Source organism: Lithobates pipiens, unplaced genomic scaffold, assembly GCF_037356315.1.
Source record: "Lithobates pipiens isolate NorthernLeopardFrog02 unplaced genomic scaffold, aLitPip1_a1.2 Scaffold_22, whole genome shotgun sequence".
In the NCBI taxonomy this organism is placed as follows: domain Eukaryota; kingdom Metazoa; phylum Chordata; class Amphibia; order Anura; family Ranidae; genus Lithobates; species Lithobates pipiens.
In genome coordinates, this window is record NW_027507784.1 from 172,081,744 (window position 1) to 172,100,522 (window position 18,779).

The following is an 18,779-nucleotide window of genomic DNA, read 5'->3' on the forward strand; positions in this document are numbered from 1 at the left end:
TTTAGTGTGTCCTGCATGGTGTTATTAGATATCAGATTTGCTTTACTTATTACTCAGAGATGCTTTTGAGTTTTAATATCTAAAATAATGAGTAGTTAGTAAAATATTATTAATTAATTTGAATGATAATTTTGTAAGGATGACACTCTAATAAAGACAAACACTGAAGAGTCTAACAAACGATTGTGTGCTTATGTACAACTGAAGTTACTTCCTCCTAAGCCATGAATCAGCATCAGATTTTCCATGAATGTATGCATTTTAGTGGTGGCTGTGGTGAAATAATACAATTCATAGTAATAATATGTTGATACATACGGTCAAAAGTAAGGAACCATACAGTACTGCAGGCTGTGCTCAAAAACACACTCCTCACAAAACCAATACTGGTACATATAATTCATGAAGCACAAAGTAATAAGAAAATATTATTCTTTAAATTACCTGTGTAGATGTTGGATCCTGACTTGACAGGTAGATATCCATCTCTCTATCTTCTCCCTTGGGTACCACCCGAATGCTTTGTGTTTCCATGTAGAAATGTTCCTGCCCACCAATGTTGACTTCACCTGCAATGGACACACAAATGTACATGTATGTTAAATCACCACTTTTTTTTCTTTATTGGTGGAGAGAAACTAAACGGATGTGCAGAAATCTATAGTTCCCTCCAACCACCTGTACAGAGCATTGGAGTTCATTTACTAAAGATAAATAGTGCACTTTGCAGTTGCACTCTGCAAGAGCATTTGCTCCAGAGCTTAGTAAATGAGGGAGAGCTCTGCTGACTTCCATCATCCAATTCTCCTTGCATGTGATTGGTTTTTCTTTGCAAAGTTATGCTTTACCTAATTTCCTAAACTCTTGAGCAACTGCACTTTGCAAGGTGCACAGTATGTTTGGATTTAGTAAATCAACCCTATAGTCTTCTGCTGGCATGTCAGTAAAAAAAAAAGGAAATGATGGCGCAAAAAACCAACTGGATGATAAATAAAAAAACAAAAGACAATAGTAAAAGATGAATGAATCACAAAAAATGCATAGGAATATAAGCCAATGGGAATAAAAACAGTTCCAATTTCAAGGCACACTGGTGGCTGCAACCCTGAGAGTAGAAGCACAACTCTAAAAGACAAAATAGAACAAAAGACAAGGTGCACCAGACTCAGTGCAGTATGAGTAAAGGATCCCAAGGTCAGGGTCACGCTGCGGTCCGAGCTGCTGTCCGTGTGGTAAGAACCTGGCTTGGTCACAGTGTATATGGATGGTGTGCCACTGAAGGAAGTGGCAGTGAGATGGTGATCAGGCTTCTGTGAATGCCCAGGAAGTAGGAAAGACAGTACGCTGCCAGTCTCTGTGGAAAACAACTGAAACCCGGAACCAGAAGTACGTGTCGGCGTGGAACGCAAGCTACGCGGACCGGAAGTGATGTTTCTCTGTGCCAAACGCTTTTCACAGTCTCCACTGTTTCATCAGATCTAGCTAGCTAACCAGAAGGTCTGGTATATATAGAGCAAGGGGACGGGGATAGGACAATGTAAACAAGAAACCTGACACTATATTTATAAATAGGCATTGGACCACAATTATAAACAAGAATCAGAGGTCACCATGCACAATAACAGAACAGATCAGATAGAAAATCCAAATAGGAGGAGCAGACAAAAAGATATAAATACAAAGAAGGTATCAATATATCACATCACTGGGGAAATTATAATAGAAACATACACAACATTCTGATTAATGACCTAACAAATAATATACCGTATTTGCCGGCATATAAGACGACTGGGCGTATAAGACGACCCCCTATTTTTCAAGTGAAAACATAGGTTTTGGGCAATACTCGTGGTATAAGACTACCCCCCTTCTGAGGCAACACCATTTAAAAAAAACATTAGAACGATTAAAAAATACAAAGCAAGAATGCCAACTACTCATCCGCCATGCTGTGTTATGTCATAAAGTAAATCAAACAATAATAACACAAACAGAGATCTATTGAATGCCACAACTCTGGAAAGTAGAATTTTTCACTAACCAAACCTATACCACTTTTGGGTTACATTCTATGGGAATTGTCCACCAAAATGCATTTAATAACCCCCCTGTCATATGTCCCAGATTTACCTGTCCCTCTTGGGTGCCTGAGACCTCAAAGGCAAATAGCAGGATGTATAGTAGTAGGAGATCAGTGAATGGATTTACCCAGGGAAGTATGGTGAGCGGTGTATTACTTTAATGAATACAACGCCTGCTTGGATTGGCAGAGGCTGTAGCATCATCAGCCCTTGCCTCTCTCTCTCTCTCTCTCTCAAAGCCAATCCGAGCAGGCTACTCTATGTAGCCTGCTCAGATTGGCAGTGGTTGTTACTCCAATCCAAGCAGGCTCTGTATTCATTAATAGAATACATTGCTCGCCGGGATTGGCTCAACGGCGTATACTGTTTGTTGCTGAAGCCACATACAGTATTAGCAGACATTTGGGGGCTGACATCCATCGGGCAGCATTGTATACCTGTATACCCGGCGTATAAGACGACCCCCAATTTTTGGGCATTTTTTTTAAGTGTAAAAGGTAGTCTTATACGCCAGCAAATACAGTAATAATAAAATCACAAATAATCCTACAAATTCATCATAGGGAATATAGTAAAAGTAATATGGAAAATATGTTACAAAAATATATATATGTGTGTCAAAAATATGATTTAGGGTATGAAATGGGTTTGCCATAAATAGGGATGAGCCGAACACCCCCCTGTTCGGTTCGCACCAGAACCTGCGAACAGACCTAAACTTCGTGTGAACTTTAGAACCCTATTAAAGTCTATGGGACTCGAACGTTCACAATCTAAAGTGCTTATTTTAAAGGGTAATATGCAGACCTGAAGGGTCTGGTATGGATATTTAGGGGGACCCCCACGTCAATTTTTTTTTTTAATTTGACACGGGGTTCCCCTTAATATCCATGTCAGACCTGAAGGGCCTGGTAATTGAATTTAGGGGGACCCCCACGCTTTTTTTTTTTTAATCAATGAATGAATGAATTGTCGGCTAATACAGAGAACACTCATTGAGTGTTCTCTGTATTACGGGGAGCCGACAATTTAGCCGCAAGTGATTTTAAAATACTTTTTTTCCTGCACAAATGACACTTTGTGCAGGGACAGTTCTAAGCAACAGAAACATGCGCCCCTTCACAGGCATACTATAGATACCCCCCAGCTACGAAATTTAAAGGAATATTACACTTTTATTGTTTCACTTTAATCCTATCCCCCGCCCCCTTGCTCTATATATACCAGACCTTCTGGTTAGCTAGCTAGATCTGATGGAAACAGTGGAGACTGTGAAATGCGTCATCTGATTGGCCACCGATCCACGTAGCTTGCGTTCCATGCACTTCCGGTTCCGGGTAACGGAAACCTGCGTTACATCAGAGGGGGGGGGGGTCACCTGTACGTCACTGGAGAAGGCCGGCTTTCCTCTTGTGTCAGAGGGGGCGGGTCAGGTGACGGGTGGCCCCGCCCTCCTCAGCTAAGAAGTGTCAGGCTGCCGGGATTCCTGCAGTGTCTCCAGTGGAGACAGAGGATGGATGTGCTGCGCTGGAGGGAGAGATCACCCATCGCTGGATCAGATCACCCATCGCTGGACCCCGGAGAGATGGAATCTTTTTTTTTACTTTTGTACCCCTTTACCATTTCAAAAGGGGGGGGCGGGATCTGGGGGTCCCCTTGTTAAAGGGGGCTTCCAGATTCTGATAAGCCCCCAGCCTGCAGACCCCCACAACCACCGGCCAGGGTTGTGGGGATGAGGCCCTTGTCCTCATCAACATGGGGACAAGGTGCTTTGGGGGGACCCCAAAGCATCCTCTCAATGTTGAGAGCATGTGGCCTGGTACGGTTCAGGAGGGGGGACGCTCTCTACGCCTCCCTCTTTTCCTGCAGCCTGCCAGGTTGCGTGCTCGGATAAAGGGTCTGGTATGGATATTTGGGGGGAGCCCCACTCCATTTTTTCTTTAAATTTGGTGTGGCATTCCCCTTAAAATCCATACCAGACCTGAAGGGTCTGGTAATTGAATTTGGGGGAACACCATGCTTTTTTTTTTTTTTTTTTTTTATCAATGACTTTCAATGAGTGTTCTCTGTATTACGGGGAGCTGACAATTCATTATAGCGAGTGCTTTTAAATTACTTTTTTTCCTGCAGAAATGACACTTTGTGCAGGGACAGTTCTAAGCACGGGAAACATGCTCCCCTTTACAGGCATACTATACACACCCCCCAGGTACGAAATTTAAAGGAATATTACACTTTTATTGTTTCACTTTAAGCATTATTAAAATCACTGCTCCCCGCCACTTTTGGGTGGAGAGTGGTGACGTCGCTGTGGCCACAAGAGACACTGGGAGGTGGAACTTAGTCGATTCTGCCCCTGAGTTGGGCATTTACGGTGAATCTTATACCAACAACAACGGTGAATATCCTGCACATACCCTTTCCGATAAATGCATTTGCTGTGCTCTCCCCCTTTCTCCCCCCCCTTTCTTCTTCTCCCCCCCTTTTTTGCTGTATTTACCGCCTCCCCCCCCCCCCCCTGTTTTCTTGTTCCTACCAATGTGCCTTATTTGATGTTAATGGTGACATAAGTGATATAGTTGCCTGTTTTCTTGTCTGTTATTTTACACTACCTGGCATATAATAAAAATATATTCAACCCTAAAATCACTGCTCCCAAAAAAACAGACGTTTTTAAAACTTTTTTTTGCATTGATACATGTCCCCTGGGGCAGGAGCCGGGTCCCAAAACACTTTTTAGGACAATAACTTGCATATTAGCCTTTAAAATTAGCACTTTTGATTTTGAATCTTCGAGTCCCATAGACTTTAATAGGGTTCTAAAGTTCACACGAAGTTTAGGTCTGTTCGCAGGTTCTGGTGAGAACCGAACTGGGGGGTGTTCAGCTCATCCTTAACTATCACATACAGGAATGCAGCAATAGATGAAATTTGCAAGTCTGTTGCAAAGTTTCTTACCTGGATATCCTGCCATTAAGCGTTGTCTCTGTTACAAAATTACAACACTAAGCCATGTCCTCATAATTAGCAGCAGTGTTGTCAGTTTGATATGTGTTCCTTCAGTTGTTTGTTGGGGTGCCTGTTTGATAAACCTGCCAAGCATCCCAATGGCCAACTGAAGAAGTGTAAACAGCAGGCTGACATTGTTGCTGTTAATTACAAGACAGTAGATTAGCTTTCTCAGCCTGCAACAGTAAGTGCTGTTACCGGCAGGATCTCCAGGTAAATCACTTTGCAATAGATTCACAATTGTTATATATGCAGTGAGTCATGGTGCAACACATACAAAAAAATTGATTTTGGGTTCACACTTTAAAGCAAAAATCCCATATAACAAGATAACGTGACAGACAGCATCGTAGCAGGTATTGTGCTCGGTATAGCAGAATTCTGACATATGAGTTATGAAGTATTTGAGGAATGGTTGCAGCAAGATGTACTCTACCTTCATGCACCTGATCAGCTTTCTGAAATGCCTCTTCTAAATTTCCCACCTCCAACTGTCTTTGTGGCATGTAAAATGAGTTGTGCTCAATGGCCTCCTGAAATAAAAAAATAAAAATAAAATAAAAAGTTATTGCTATTCAGGCAAAAACTATCTTGTATAAAATGTCATAAAATGTACTGTATATAAACATTTGTAGCATTTTAACTTATAGTAATACACCATTATCTATGAACAGACAAAATGGCTATGCAACCACCATCAACATAACACGAACACACTCAGAATGTGTGTAATGAATGGCTTCTGCAGACCTCTATTGTGAAAATAACCGGCTCCAAATCCTCATAGACGATCTTCACTTTGGCAGCTGCCTTCTTTGCTTGCTCGGGGGTGTCAGCCAACACTGCACAGATCATTTGTCCCACACAGAAAACCTGCAAAAGAGATATACTCTGGTATCAATAAAAAGTTCCAATTACATCATTGTAATAATTAAATATGTTTACCCAAATGAACTATGAGCAACTACTGTATGAGCAGAATCAAGCTGAAATTCTCCTGCATTAAAAGAACTCCTGTGCTCACCTCTCTGACAATCCATGTTATCTACCTTCCCTACATTCCAGTGCTACAGATTCTGAGCTTATGCTACATGATTGTAGAACATAAAGGGAGAGAAAGTAAACATAATTATATTCATATCTAAGACTTTTAAAAACTTGAACTCTTTTATACCTCGCCCTGTGCCAGTAAAGGTGTTGATCCACCATGATGAGAACACTCATTGGTGCCAGGAACATCAGCCGCTGTTATAACAGTAGCTACTCCTGGCATGGCGAGAACTTCCGAAAAATCCATAGATCTAAAGTAAAAGAGACCCAAACATTACATAACGTAGCTTATAAAGAACAAGAGTATGAAAAAGTGGAACTTTTACATATTCTTATTCTACTATTCTCTTATAATATTAGGTAGTTCATTCAGCTAAAATAAAACATATCAGAAGCAAGAAAAAAGTGGAAGAATTAATTATTAAATGTGATAACAACCACAAGTAATTGCATTACTTACTTTTTTTCAGCTAAATTTAAGACACGAGATGCACAAGATATTCAATACTTTGTTTTTTTCTAAATATTAGCAGTAATTTTTTTCTATTGTCTTCTGACTTACATGATTTTAGCATGTGGCCTGGAGCTGGTGACAAATCTCAGAAAGAGCTCTCCATCCACACATGGCATGTCATCTGTGTAAACTGCCTCTCCTGTGGCCTGCTTGATTCCTGAACGATGAACAAGGGGTCTTCCAACAGGGTCCTGGGAGGGCTGATCTTCAGGGACATTCTAGTAGAATGAATTCATGTGTCATTTTACAGAATACTTAAAGCTCAACTGAACCTTTGCTATTCATTACGGTAATGCAGTCAAGCTCCAAATAAAGGAATACCCTGTCTGACAGCAAATAGGTAGGTCAGACCATGGTTCTCTCACACAAGGCAGCACCCTCCAGTGCTCTCCAATGGTCCAACACACCTCCAGGGGCGGACTGACCATTTGGCCACTCGGGCACTGCCCTAGGGCCCCGGGTCACTAGGGGGCCCCATCAGGGTTACCAGCCTCAGTAAAACCAGGGACAGTATGTAAAAATCTGTGTTTTTTTTACATCTGTCTCTGAAATGTCCCTTACTGACATCCTTTTGGTCTAAAAATCCTGAGATTATAGCTGCCCCACCTCTCCAGTACCCTTTCAGCCAATAGAAACATGTCTGTGTATACTGTGTGTACATGTATGTGTATACTGTGTGATTGTATACTGTGTGTGTGTGTGTGTATACTGTGTGCCCCCATAATCTCTGATTGCCTAGGGGCCCCATAATCTCCTATTGCCCGGGGGCCCCATGAGTTGTCAGTCCGCCCCTGCACACCTCCCAACACTGCTCTCATCAATAGCGCTCTCGCTCCCTGAACAAATTCTTGTTCGACTCCAGACATTCTCTAGCACCCTACAAGTTTCATTAGAGGGATTTGATGAATCATGTGGCAAACAAGTAATGTCTGTATTTTTCTAATCTAAATAGATTTTGTATATACGTTTAGTAGGCCATGCTGCTGCGTAAAAAAAATGTCAACACATTGTCAAAGTTTGAACTTATTTTGTAACAGAAACCGAGTGTGTTGCGCTAACACTAATCCAGTAAATAAACAAAATTCCATGTGTATAATACTAAATAAAGTCTCTTAGGAAGTGATGAACGTATGATCCCTCTTGTATCCCAGTGATCAGACAAACTTCCTCCACTTTGAACCCACATGTAGATTCACTACCACCACATAAAATGGATGTGCCCCTATCGAAGAGCATAGATCTCCTATTATGGGAGGTCAAAACAAGCCTGTGTATTTCATTCTCCATTCAATCCAGCTAGTGGAAAGCCTCAGGGGTCACCCGGGTCATCACCAGATATGTGGACAAACTTCCTGCCTCAAGCTGTTGTCATCAGTGGTATGCACAAGCTTATTGTGACATACCACTGGTGACAATGGCTTGAGGCAGGAAGTTTGCTAACATATCTGGTGATGACCAGGGTGACCCCTGAGGCTTTCCACTAGCTGGATTAAAGTATTAAATACATAGGCTTGCTTTGACCTCCCATAATAGGAGGTCTATGCTCTCCGGTAAGGGCACATCCATTCATGTGATGGTGATGAATCTACACACGGGTTCAAGGTGGAGGAAGTTTGATCGCTGGGATACAAGAGGGATCATATGTTTATCACTTTCTAAGAGACTCTATTTAGTATTATACACGTGGGACTTTTATTTATTTACTGGATTGGTGTTAGCGCAACACACTCGGTTTCAGTTGTCTGTATATTTGTGATAATATCCCACATTGGTTTTGCATCTTAATTCACAGTTGAGGATATCTCACGAGCCCGGTTTGATTTTTGTTTCATAACTTACTTGGTAAAACAGTTCAGCACATTATTAGCCAATGATTTGTTTAGTAGCTATTTTAATAGAGACTCGTGATTGGCTCCTTTTGAACATAAACAGCTTAATTGTAAACGCTTTTGGTATGCAAAAGGATTGCAATGGCTTTACAGAATCTGTATATTATTGCAGAGATATTGATATGATGAAGTACAGGTACACTTATGTAAAACCCAGATAATCCTTTGTAGAATTGTTTTATAATGTTCATGCATGCACACACACATAAATGATGTACAGTTTGAAGTACAGTCTTTAAGTGAAACTCTAGGAAGAAAAATACATATACAGTATATGAACAGTTTTAGTTGCTATAGAAATTCTGTTCTGACAGATTTCCACACAAAAAGATAACAAAAAAACTCAACCCATCAGAACCTCTACAAGTCCTAGAATACCTTTAAGATATATAGAGCAAACAATTCCTCTCGCCATTCTCTCTCCAGTCTCAAAGCATTAAATGTAAGGAAAGTATCCAGAAAAGAAAGGGGACCCCAGAAGGAAACATTGCCAAGACTTACCCACATCTTATTTCATACCTAAAACTGAGGCATTTAGCTGTACATGACATGCTGGGTTCAGCAGCAATGGACCTATATCCACTGGTTTCCTACTCATGACCAGGATGATCTCACAGTGATCAGTATACTAACCTCTGTTTGCGAGTAATACCCATGTACACGTATCAATATTAGGAGGTGAGTGATCAGCTACGTGGATTCCACATATTTTGCATGCAGGCTACATTTAATGACATTTCTTTTTTCTCACCATTTCTTTTTCCCCTACTCTTAGGTTGAAGTTGGTGCAATATAATTAATTATAATTTTTTACCTGATAGGTCTGAGTGTGTTCCACAGGAGAAGACTGTAACTGCATTAAAGCACTGATATCTGGATTGCTAGGATCCTGGAAAAGAAGGTAATGATGATCTAAGTAGAGGTATTTTACAGTGAAAATTAACCTCTTTAGGGATTCTTTATAAACCCACCAGCTGGTCCAAGGCCTGCAGCACCTCCAGGTAGAATTTGAAAAAGAAGCTAATGGTCAATGTTCTCTTGTATTCAACCATCCCACCAGGAGCTGAAGGTGGCAGAGAAACCTCATCAAGAATTAGCTGGCAGGCCTTACCTAGCATTTCCTCATTCCAGTGCCTAAAAAGTAAATAAGGTATTTATTACTTACATTATTTTATTTTTTGATTTCAGGTACTTATATAGCGCCGTCATATACATTGTACATTCACATCAGTCCCTACCCTCAAGGAACTTACAATCTAAGGTCCCTAACTCACATTCATACATACTAGGGACAATTTAGACAGGATCCAATTAACCTACCAGCATGTCTTTGAAGTATGGGAGGAAACTGGAGTACCCAGAGGAAACCCACGCAGGCACAGAGAGAACATGCAAACCCCAGGCAGGTAGTGTCGTGGTTGGGATTCGAACCAGTGACCCTTCTTACTGCTAGGTGAAAGTGCTATCCACTACACCAGATGATGAGATAACATCTAGCTTCAACCACGTTGTTCACTCAAACATGAACCTGTTTCTCGACAGATCAGATATTTTTTAACCTAAACACGACATTCCTAAACCCTTCTAAAAGTTTATATATGTACATGTAATAATTCAACAAGTGTTAACTCAGTATCCATGCAATGTGTAGTATCAATAGAGGTGGATGAAAGATGCAGGCACAGGGTGAAGGCATCTATCTATATATATGGTCACTTTGCCACCATTTATATTGTCAGCACACTATACACATAATCATATGTACAATCCAATCTACTGAACATCAAGACACCCAAATTCAAGCACTAGTTGAGCTGGATTGCTAAATAAAAATGATATGGTTATCCTTACATCTATTTTCACAGCCTGCAAGTATTCCGGCAACCTTTAAGATATAGTTAGTTGACTTATCGTATCTGTTCTAAGAAATGTTATTTTTGATGTTTGCTAATAAATAGCCAATATGGCTAAAACTTTCTCCATATTGGTGTCAGTCTTGTTAATTTGGTAAAGTAAGTTGGAGTATATGCTGTAAAAATCATGATATGATGGACTGGTTGACATCTGTGGTACCCTAGTCATGTCCTGATTGAGATTCAAACTAAGGACCCTAGTGCTGCATGTCAGAAGTGCAAGCCACTGTGCTGTCTTTAATTAAATAGGAAAAATTAGATTTTCAATATTTTTATTATTGGCTTACTTTCCAATTAGTGCTTTACTGGTGGCTTTTGCACACACTGTGCTGGCTCCAACTCCCCCATAGAATATACGAATGTCTTTGATAATGTCTGTGCCTTCTTCAAACTGAACTTTCATTCCAGCTGTGACAATGGGCAGTGCATTCTGTCTACGCTGGGCTTGTCTCAGTGCCGATAAATGATCTCCCTGTGAACATAAACAAGAATCGGAATAAAATAATTTATACCATTTATTTCATTCATCATCATTGGCAATGGATAGGTATAATGGCTAATCTGAGCTACTTCTGTTTCACACCAATGAATGTAAAGATTAAAAGGACCATAAGAGCATTAACTTCACACAATTGTTTTGCTATGACTCATATACCCAACTGAATTTAGCTTATTATAGTTTGCTGAAAAACATTGCTTTCTCATGAGCTGCATGCTACCTGGAGTATTAAAACCTACTAAATCTATAGTAGTCTTCATTTATGCTATACACCACTTTTGGTAACTTCAGACCAGGCAAGAACAACATTTCTATACTTTACTTTCCAAAAGCAAAAAATGTCCAACATACAAATGCAAGGTTTTTCCTACTCCTAATTACAAGCTTGTGCTGCTCCAGCATACCCGCAAAGGTGAAGTCCAAGCAATTACAGCCCTTCAGAGGCACTTTCATGCACATGTAAGTATTTTAGAGGCATACACCAGTGCTGGCGTCTTTATGGCAAACTCCAGGTTCAGGTGACTTTACATCCCGATGGTGATAGATGACCTCCTTCTGCTCCTTGCAGGTAAAATTCTCCATCTCTCTACCTTACAGGCCCTGGTTACAGCTATCTCTCTCACTTTTGGGCTCTCCACAGGAGAACTCCCCAAACTCTCTATCCTTGGATGAAACTCTATCTGGAAGGTTGAACTCTTGTACCAGACCACTGTCTCATATTTATATACCACAGGGTTAGTGGGCCGGACCCAGAGCAGAACCCACCAAAAGGATCAAAGAACTGGGGAAGGCATTAACTCCTATACACCTGGCCTGGGACAGCACCTATCTGGCTATTTCAACCTGCTTACAAGATTAAAAAGATTGGGGGTTTCTTTTTTTAGTTAAAAAGTCAAACTCCAGGAAAAAAATAATTAAAATGTTGCATTGTGCATTAATTACCTTACTCCCCATCTTTATTTCAACCACCCCTTCCTAATCCATTCTGCATTGTAATGGAACAAACTTACAGTTTCCTCTATGAGCAAAACAAATAACCTGCCCTGGGATCAAGCTTTGCTCCCTGCTCATTATCTTTTTGTGAATGGTCCCCTCATCCCCCCCCGTGAGTTCTGCCTCTGGATCCTATGAGAGGACCTGGCCATATGACACAGCCAAAATTTTAAGATAAATTGTGCGTTAGAAATCAATATTTTAGGATACAGTGCATGTCACTTTCTGACTAACGGGGTGGCTTTTAATGGGTTCCTCAAAAAACAGGCCGCATGTGTAGCTTTTTAGTGTTCTTCCAGCAGTTAGCCTATTCGCCTAGCAACAGGTTCTCACTACAGAGAGAGTGATGGAGCTCTGAGCATAAGTCAGCTGACATATACAGTATGAAGGTCTGGAGACAGCTGAGACTTATACATTAGGTCTTGCTACCAGGTAAGATGTGAACCTAGGAATGGCTCTTTTCCCACTCAAAACTCTACAGAGCCTCCAGAATCTAGAACAGAGCTTAACAAGATCTAAGAAAACAAAAAGTTTGCTAGTGGGATCCCAGGTGTATTCTCCAGGCGCAACTGTACAGACGGCGTAAAGTGTTCCGGTTGTGGGGTAGCCAGGTGGGCAACCCAAAGAGCCTGCCTGTTCCAGGATACCTCCCTTGGGTCTTGGTTGCAGGACCAGTGAACGGGCACTTGCCCATCTTACAGAGGCACTGCATTCAGACAACTTTGCCTATTTTTGCCTACACAAGTAGAACACTGTGCTGCACTTATCCTCTGCCAGGCAGTAAGAGTGTTCTTTCTGCTTCAGGAATTCCGCAGTACACTTTGCATCACTCCTGCTAAACAAGACACCTATGTGCACCAACTAAAGTAGCTAGCTGAAGAGTCAAGACCTTTCCAGGGACTACAACCCATTTCCCCTAAAATGCTTAAAGTCACTGGTAACATAAGGGCCCATACATACACCCCAGGGCTCAGGGCTAGGTACAGTGTTTTCGATTCTTTGGGACTGTGGTGTCAGGGGACAGAAGGTAAGGTTTGATATAAGAAAGGGTCATTCTTCTGCCCTCCTCCTGCCTGGATTCATAGAGCCCAACTTAAAGTGGTTGTAAACCATTGTTACATATAGGTAAGCCTATAATAAGGCTTACCTATATGTACTGAAAATATCTCCTAAACATGCACCATTTAGAAGATATTTACCTTGTAGTGTGCCGATGACATCATTGGTGCATGTGCAGTGAAGAAACGGCCCTTCGTGCTGTTTCTTCACCAGCTTGTGCCGTGATCGGCGGCTTCCACGTGCATGCGCTCGAGTGACCTCACCTGACACCGGCTAGTCACAGAGCCAGATTCCAGGGCCCCAGAAGGAAGAGGGGCGAAGATAGATACTTCCACCAGTGGAGACATTGCAGACATCACGGGCTTCGTTTGCATACTAGCCAATTATGTTTTTACTTTTCAGGGGAATAAAGAGGAAGTAAAACCCATCAGGATTTACTTCCTCTTTAGGTAGGGCTGGCAATTATCCTATTGAAGTGTTATTGTTCATACAGCAATTTGTCATTTGTGTGTAGTAAACTCTGCTTCTGGGGTTATTCACCTTGAGAAGTCCCCTAGAAGCAGCCAGATAACATTGTTGAGTTCTATCGCTCTTAACTAGGGATGAGCCGAACACCCCCCGGTTCGGTTCGCACCAGAACTTTCGAACGGACCCCAAATTCGAACGAACTTTAGAACCCCATTGACATCTATGGGACTCGAACGTTCGAAATTAAGTGCTAATTTTAACGGCTAATATGCAAGATACTGTCCTAAAAAGGGTTTGGGGACCTGGCTCTTGCCCCAGGGGACATGGGTCAATGCCTAAAATGTTTTTAAAAATGGCCGTTTTGGCGGGAGCACTGATTTTAATGATGATTAAAGTGAAAAAAAAAAGTGAAATATTCCTTTAAATATGGTGCCTGGGGGGTGTCTGTAGTATGCCTGTGAAGTGCCACGTGTTTCTCGTGTTTAGAACAGTCCCTGCACAAAATTACATTAAACAGAAATAACATCATTGAAAACTGCTTGCGGTTTTAATGTTATATCTGGTTCCTGCAATATGGTTGAAAACCATTGAGAAAAATGGCATGGGTAGCCCTCCCTGCCCATTACCAGCCCCTTTGGGTCTTGTACGCATATCAAGGGGAACCCTGTACCCATATTAAAAAAAGGAAATGCGTGTGGCCCCCAGGCCCTATATACTCAGTATAACAGCAGTATACAGGCGGTGCAAACAAGACAGGGACTGTGTAGGTTTGTTGTGTTAAGTTGAATCTGTTTGTAATTTTCAACTGGTACATTTTTAAAGTGTAGCTCCAGTCAAAAAAACTATTTTTAAGCTTTTTGGAAAACATAGGGAAGGGTTATCACCCCTGTATAATTTGTTTTGTCGTCCATCTTTTTTCATCTCACTTGCTGTTGTCTCCTTCCGTTTGCAAGTAGGAGATGTTTGTAAGTTGGATGTTTGAAAGTAGGGGCCTGCCCTATATGCTCTGCAGAAATGGCAGAACAAGGTGTTGGTTTTGCCACAACATTGTAAGCCCTCAAAGTGACTCTTGCTGGGCGCTGGAGCGCCCTGCTGTGAACGATTATATCAAGAATTGTAATTACATGCCATTGTTGAACAGTGGTAGAAAAATTGACCTTTGGTGGTTGTGGTGCTGGTGCCACAACACTATAAGTCCTCACAGTTACTCTGGGTGGGCACAGGAACGGGCCCTCCTGTGAAATATTATATCAAGAATTGTAATTACATGTCCCTGTTAAACAGGGGCAGAAAAATTGGGCCTTAGGCACTGGTGCTGGTGCCATGACACTGCAACCTCTCCCATATACTCTAGTTTTATTGCAGGAATTAGCCATGCTGCAAAGCATTGCATCAAAAATTGTACTTAAACGCCCCTGTTAAACAGGGGCAGAAAAATTGGGCTAATGGCATCACCCAGAACCAGAAATGTTCTTCCAACATATCAGTGGAGGAGGAAGAGGATAGACAATCAACATAACAGGACAGTCACTCAGCATCAGCATAGGCAGTCTTGAAGGGATGTGATATTTCAAAAAAAATTATTCTGTTACATCAGCTTCAGGTGCTTGGTAGCTGTGGGTGATCCAAGACTGATATATCTTGATGAAGGTCAGTTGATCAACTGATTCGGTGGACAGGCGCACCCTGTGATCGGTTACAAAGCCACCAGCAGCACTGAAGGTGCGTTCCGAAAGAACGCTGGATGCAGGACAGGCCAGTAGCTCAATTGCATACTGTGCAAGCTCTGGCCAGTGATCCATCCTCAAGACCCAGTAAGAAGGAAAAGCGTGTCCCATGGCCACATGCTGATGACAATGCATCGCGTCCACGACCAGCACTGTTGTGTCTAGACACAGAGCCTGCTTGCCCTCTTTTATCGGCTCGCACCTGTCTGCCTCTCCTTGCTGGCCTTCCAGACATGGTAATGGCCTGAAGGGAGTTGGGTAAAACAGCAGTGTAATGGAGTCACACAACACCCACTAAGCCCTGCAGATGGCTCTATTAGAGAACAGCAATAAACGGTAGATACAGGTGTATATCGTGCTGGAGTCACACAACACCCACTAACTCCTGCAGATGCCTTTATTATAGAACACCAGAGATAAAGGGGTATACTGTAATTGAGTCACACCACACCCACTAAGCCCTTCAGATGCCTCTATTAGAGAACAGCAATAAAGGGTAGATACAGGTGTATATTGTGCTGGAGGCACAAAAAACCCACTAACTCCTGCAGATGCCTTTTTTATAGAACACCAGAGATAAAGGGGTATATACAGATGTATACTGTGCTGTGCTGGATGCACACACAACTTCCAATAATTCCTGCAGATGGCAAGTGGGCTCAAATAGAGAAGAGCTATGTAGGTGGATATAGCGGTGTGTACTGGGTACAGAGCACGCAGACAGCACGCACAAGCTCCTAACACTACTGACTGCAAGCTCTATTATAAAAGATAGATCACTAGCTATATAGGTGAGGTGAATATAGCAGTGTATACTGCGGTCAGGGCACACAGACAACAACCACTACACAACAGCAAGATCGAAAATCGGCCGAAAACGATCGGTGTGTACTGTGTTGAAGGTACACAGAACACCCACTAACTGCTTCAGACGCCAACACACTACACTAGGCCGCCGCGCTGGCAGCCTTATATAGTGTGGGGCGTGTACTACACAGCCTGAGCTATTATTGGCCACAGGCATCCTGCCTGTGCCCAATCATGGTTCTCCTCGCTGCTGGCGCTGTGATTGGCCAAGCATGCGGGGTCACAGTGCATGCTTGGCCAATCATGAGCCAGCAATGCACTGCGATGACGCAGTGCATTGTGGGCCGTGAGCGCCACACGAATTTGGCGCGAACGGCCCATAACGTTCGGAATTCGCCGAACGGGCAAACAGCCGATGTTCGAGTCAAACGTATGTTCGACTCGAACACGAAGCTCATCCCTACTCTTAACCTTCAGTCATTATTACACAGTTGATTTAGTTGAGTTGTATTTGTCTTTTATTCAAGGGGTTGTATAGTTTCGATATTTTTAAATAACAAGCATGTTATACTTGCCTCCACTGTGCAGTTCATTTTGCACAAAGTGGCCCCAAACCTGCTGTTCTGGGGTCCCACGGCGGCTGTCTCGGCTCCTCCCCGCTAAAGCTAACCCCCTCTGGGAAGCTCTTTCCTGAGGGGATTAGCTTGCGGGTGTGCTCCTGTGTCATACAGTTGCCGTCCATAGACACCAAGTGTATGACTCCGTCCCGCCCCCCTGGCGGCTACGTCATTGGATGTGATTGACAGCAGAACGAGCCAATGGCTACCTGATATCAATCTATCCAATCAACGGCCAGATACGCACAGCAGGTGAACGGGCTCAGGTAAGGAAAACGGGGGGCTGGGGGGTCCATGACAGCGAGGTGTTTTTTCAACTTAAACTGGAGTTCCACCCAAAAAAAAAAAAATGATTTAATGTGCATGAATAAAATAAAAAAATAAAACATTTGGAGAATTTTTTTTTTTTTACTCACCTTTTTAATGCCTGTTGCTAAGGGGTCCCTCGTAATCTGCTTCCTTCTGTGCCTGGGCTCCTGACATCACTTCCCTCAGCGCAAGAAGGGAGATAAGCGTCCGATTATTAAAAGTCAGCAGCTGCAGTATTTGTAGCTGCTGTCTTTTATTTTATTTTTAAGCAGAACTCCGCTTTAATGCATAGGATGCATTAAGGTGAAAAAACACAAACCTTTAAAACCCCTTTCAGTTATATTATTATTATACATGATTTATATAGTGCCAACAGTTTACGCAGCACTTTACAATATAAAAAGGAGACAATACAGTTATAATACAATAAAATACAAGAGAATTAAGAGGGCCCTGTTCAGAAGAGCTTACAATCTAATAGGGTGGGGCAGGAGGTACAAAAGTTTGTAACTGTGGGGAATGAGCTGATGAAAGTGGTAGAAGATTAGTTGGAGACGTGATAGGCTTTCCTGAAGAGATGAGTTTTCAGGGATCATCTGTAGGGATGGGCCGAACACCCCCCCGGTTTGGTTAGCAGCAGAACATGCGAACATGCAAAAAATTTGTTCGAACACGCGAACACCGTTAAAGTCTATGGGACACGAACGTGAAAAATCAAAAGTGCTAATTTTAAGGGTTAATATGCAAGTTATTGCCATAAAAAGTATTTGGGGATCCGGGTCCTGCCCCAGGAGACATGTATCAATGCAAAAAAAAAAATTTTAAATGTCAGTTTTTTCGGGAGCAGTGATTTTAATAATGCTTAAAGTGAAATATTCCTTTAAATGTCATACCTGGGGGGTGTCTATAGTATGCCTGTAAAGTGGTGCATTGTTTTTCGTGTTTAGAACAGTCCCTGCACAAAATGACCTTTCTAATGGAAATAAAGTAATTTAAAAGTAATAGCGTCTATAGTAAATTGTCGCAATACAGATAAAAGTAATTGAAAAAAAATGGCATGGAATCCCCCCAGTCCATTACCAGGCCCTTTGGGTGTGGTATAAATATTAAGGGGAACCCCAAACCAAAATTTAAAAAGAAAATTGCGAGGGAGTCCCCCCAAATTCCATACCAGGCCCTTCAGGTCTGGTATGGATATTTAGGGGAACCTGGCGCCAATTGTTTAAAAAGAAAATGGCATAGGGGGTCCCCTCAAAATCTATACCAGACCCTTCAGGGCCAGGAACCTGAACCCAGTGTTCTGTCAGATTAGCGAACCCATCCGATCCTAGATTGTAAGCTCTAACGAGCAGGGCCCTCTGATCTCTCCTGTATTGATTTTTATATTAAGGGTCCTTTCACACGGGGCGGATCAGTTCTGATCCGCCCCGTGGATGTCCGTTTGCTCAGCGGGGATCACTCCGCCGATCCCCGCTGAGCAGGGAGATGACAGGTCTGTCTCCGCACACTGTGCAGGGACGGACCTGTCACAGCGCCGCTCTCCCCTATGGGAGATCGGATGACGACGGACCGCAGTGCCCGTCGTCATCCGATCCGATCCGCAGACGGATGGAAAAATAGCTTTTTCCTCCGTCACACTTTTTCGGATCGGAGCGGGTCGGATGTCAGCGGACATGTCACCGCTGACATCCGACGCTCCATAGAGCTCTATGGAGCACCCGTTCAGGTCCGCCTGAAAAACTGACAGGCGGGCCTGAACGGGACGTTAGTGTGAAAGGGGCCTAAGTGTACTGTCTGCCCTTATGTTGTAAAGTGCTGCGCAAACTATTGGCGCTATGTAA

General features: G+C 42.5%; 1 protein-coding gene across 1 annotated transcript in view; it reads right to left on the reverse strand.

The window, feature by feature from the left end:
• Window positions 1-18,779, reverse strand: part of LOC143924365 (aldehyde oxidase-like) — a 191,887-nt gene that overhangs the window by 83,936 nt on the left and 89,172 nt on the right. Inside the window, exons 14-21 of the mRNA XM_077448645.1 lie at window positions 10,747-10,931; window positions 9,518-9,680; window positions 9,361-9,435; window positions 6,706-6,875; window positions 6,268-6,394; window positions 5,844-5,966; window positions 5,530-5,626; window positions 445-569 (exon numbers count right to left, since the gene is read on the reverse strand). Coding sequence (XP_077304771.1) covers window positions 445-569; window positions 5,530-5,626; window positions 5,844-5,966; window positions 6,268-6,394; window positions 6,706-6,875; window positions 9,361-9,435; window positions 9,518-9,680; window positions 10,747-10,931 — 1,065 coding nt within the window. The remainder of the gene's footprint in view (window positions 1-444; window positions 570-5,529; window positions 5,627-5,843; window positions 5,967-6,267; window positions 6,395-6,705; window positions 6,876-9,360; window positions 9,436-9,517; window positions 9,681-10,746; window positions 10,932-18,779) is intronic.